Source organism: Penaeus monodon, chromosome 40 (genome assembly GCF_015228065.2).
Source record: "Penaeus monodon isolate SGIC_2016 chromosome 40, NSTDA_Pmon_1, whole genome shotgun sequence".
NCBI lineage: Eukaryota > Metazoa > Arthropoda > Malacostraca > Decapoda > Penaeidae > Penaeus > Penaeus monodon.
Genome location: NC_051425.1, coordinates 2451477 through 2453976, shown reverse-complemented (window position 1 = coordinate 2453976; position 2500 = coordinate 2451477). Strand labels below are relative to the sequence as shown.

The window sequence follows — 2500 nt, the reverse complement described above, 5'->3', positions numbered from 1 at the left end:
GAAATGAGATATATACTGGCAATATTGCCACTGAGTTGGAATCACTGGGGTGATTCATGAGTTCAGATACTTAGCTAAGTTAACTAAAGAGTTCTCTGCCAAAAGCTCCCACGATAAGGGAATATTCCCAATCAGATGTCCTTTTGATAACTGTATTCACAACAGCAGTAACTATAACTGTCCGGTAAAGCGGTGGAGAAGGCAACCCGAACCACACAAGACGTTTCATCCTTTGGGAAAAGAAAGTTTGCTGAGCCCCTGGTATAGTTCTTTCAACAAAGGCTGTTTGCACCTTTAGAACGACAGTGAAATATCGTATAATTTGTAGGTTATATATATATATATATATATATATATATATATATATATATGTGTGTGTGTGTGTGTGTGTGTGTGTGTGTGTGTGTGTGTGTGTGTGTGTGTGTGTGTGTGTGTGTGTGTGTGTGTGTACACGTGCATATATATATATATATATATATATATATATATATATATATATATATATATATATATATATATATATATATATATACACACATACATACACGTACATACATACTCACACACACACACACACCTATAAGTGTATTTGTGTATCTATCTATCTATCTATCTATCTATCTATCTCTATATATATATAACATATATGAATATATATATTTATGTATATATATACCATATATATATTTATATATTATATATAATATATATATTAGTATATATATATACATATATATATTTATATATATATATATATATATATATATATATATATATATATATATACAAACACACACACACACACACATGAATTATTTAGTTATGTATTAGATTGACATCTGCAGCATAGGTGGGTGTCCTGCAGCTCAGAGAGAGAGGGAACAAAAATCCTTTCCCTGCACTGGATGGTAAACGAATACAAAGTTTAATATTTTCCTCTCTCTGGTATAATCTCGAGAGGTACCGAGGTCGTCATAATATGTGTCTCGATTACAGATATGCATGGCAGATCATGGACTACTTTGGACATGATAAGAATAGACAGGGTAGTAAAAAGGTGTGCCTTTCCACTGCTCTATAATTACCCTGCTGTATTCAACTGGTTCCAGACCTGACGTGCTCTTAGTCGATCTTTGGATTGGCCGGTTTGACTGATAGGATATTTATCACATGTATAGTGATCACTAACTTCGCATCATCATATAGTACCCAAGTTCTGCCTATAATATTGTTCTACAGAGAAATGATAATCCCTGATTACCAGCCTCCGGGCTAGTACAGTGGTAACGTGTCGGCCTCTCAACCAAGGGGTCGGCGGTTCGCGCCCCGCCCAGGCGCGATAAGTTGCAACTGTCGCCTGGAGGTTATTGCTGTGGCTGGGTACCACGGCGGGCAAGGACTCGGTTCAGCCGAGTCAGCACCAGCTGACACACGTGAGCGAGACGGCATAAGTCGACACAGACCGGGCTCCCCTCATGGCATAGCCCGGGCGAGGCTAAGCTTCGCATATCGGACTTATTCTTATCCCGATTACCAATATTCCCAATAATCTACCTACCGTATATACACAGTCCTCATTCTTTCCCAGATACAGCCTACACTATCAGTGATTTACAACCGTTGATGCATGCTTTTTGGAGAAAAGCAATATCTCTATATCAGTACATTAACCTTCACAACCACCACATGCAAGACTCACCTCCCAGATAGACACAGAAAATGCCATAGAAGTCGATAAGGTCAAATGACCGCAGTGAATTGGACGACGTCTGCTTGAGGCACTCCCTTAGGTTTTGCACCCCGTCCTTATAAAGCTTGTTCAAGATGCCAAATTCTTGCAGATTATAGAGGCTGTGGAGGTCATATTTTGAAATATAATGAAATGTTTGTATTCAAATGTGATTAAATGCGCTGTCATTGATTAGCAACAAAATATAATACATAAGTAGATAATGTGATAATGATTAGGTCGTCAATTATAGAGCTTCAACTTGGTTGGCCAAATAAGATTATAATGATGAAAAAGTGAAATAAGCAATGTTATTAAGCGTACATGGGGTCAATCTTCTTCTTCAGGGGAGATCCCTTGGGGAAAGCGAGGCTGAGGCTTGTTGCGCCAAAGAAGGTCTCAGAAGCATAGTATAGAGGGCAGGATTGTGTCTAAAAGGAAAATTTGTCGTTAACCATGTTAATACGCAAATCTGAATGATTCTTCATGAAGAAACACAGTAGAAACTCACACGTGAAAATGTCAGATGAATGACAAAGTTTAGTAAATGTTCACTGCTGAAGACGGCGACCTTTCCGTCTATGATTCCTTGTACCGCCTTATCAACATTATTTGTTATAAGAAGTTGTTTGTGCAATTTGTGCAGTTGCGACCCGGGTGGAGCACTCTGGCAAGAAAGAGTATATATCACATTTAAATACCGATATGCTTGTTGTGAATACAGTGAATCATCATTTGGAATAAGTAGGCAACCCTATTAAAGTTATCAAG

At 37.9% G+C, this 2500-nt stretch overlaps 1 protein-coding gene across 1 annotated transcript in view; it reads right to left on the bottom strand.

Annotated features, from left to right (window-relative positions):
• Positions 1–79: 79 nt before the first annotated feature.
• LOC119597828 (glutamate receptor-like) overlaps positions 80–2500 on the bottom strand; it is a 7742-nt gene continuing 5321 nt past the window's right edge. The window contains exons 9-12 of the mRNA XM_037947468.1: positions 2241–2396; positions 2054–2160; positions 1700–1851; positions 80–282 (exon numbers count right to left, since the gene is read on the bottom strand). Coding sequence (XP_037803396.1) covers positions 80–282; positions 1700–1851; positions 2054–2160; positions 2241–2396 — 618 coding nt within the window. The remainder of the gene's footprint in view (positions 283–1699; positions 1852–2053; positions 2161–2240; positions 2397–2500) is intronic.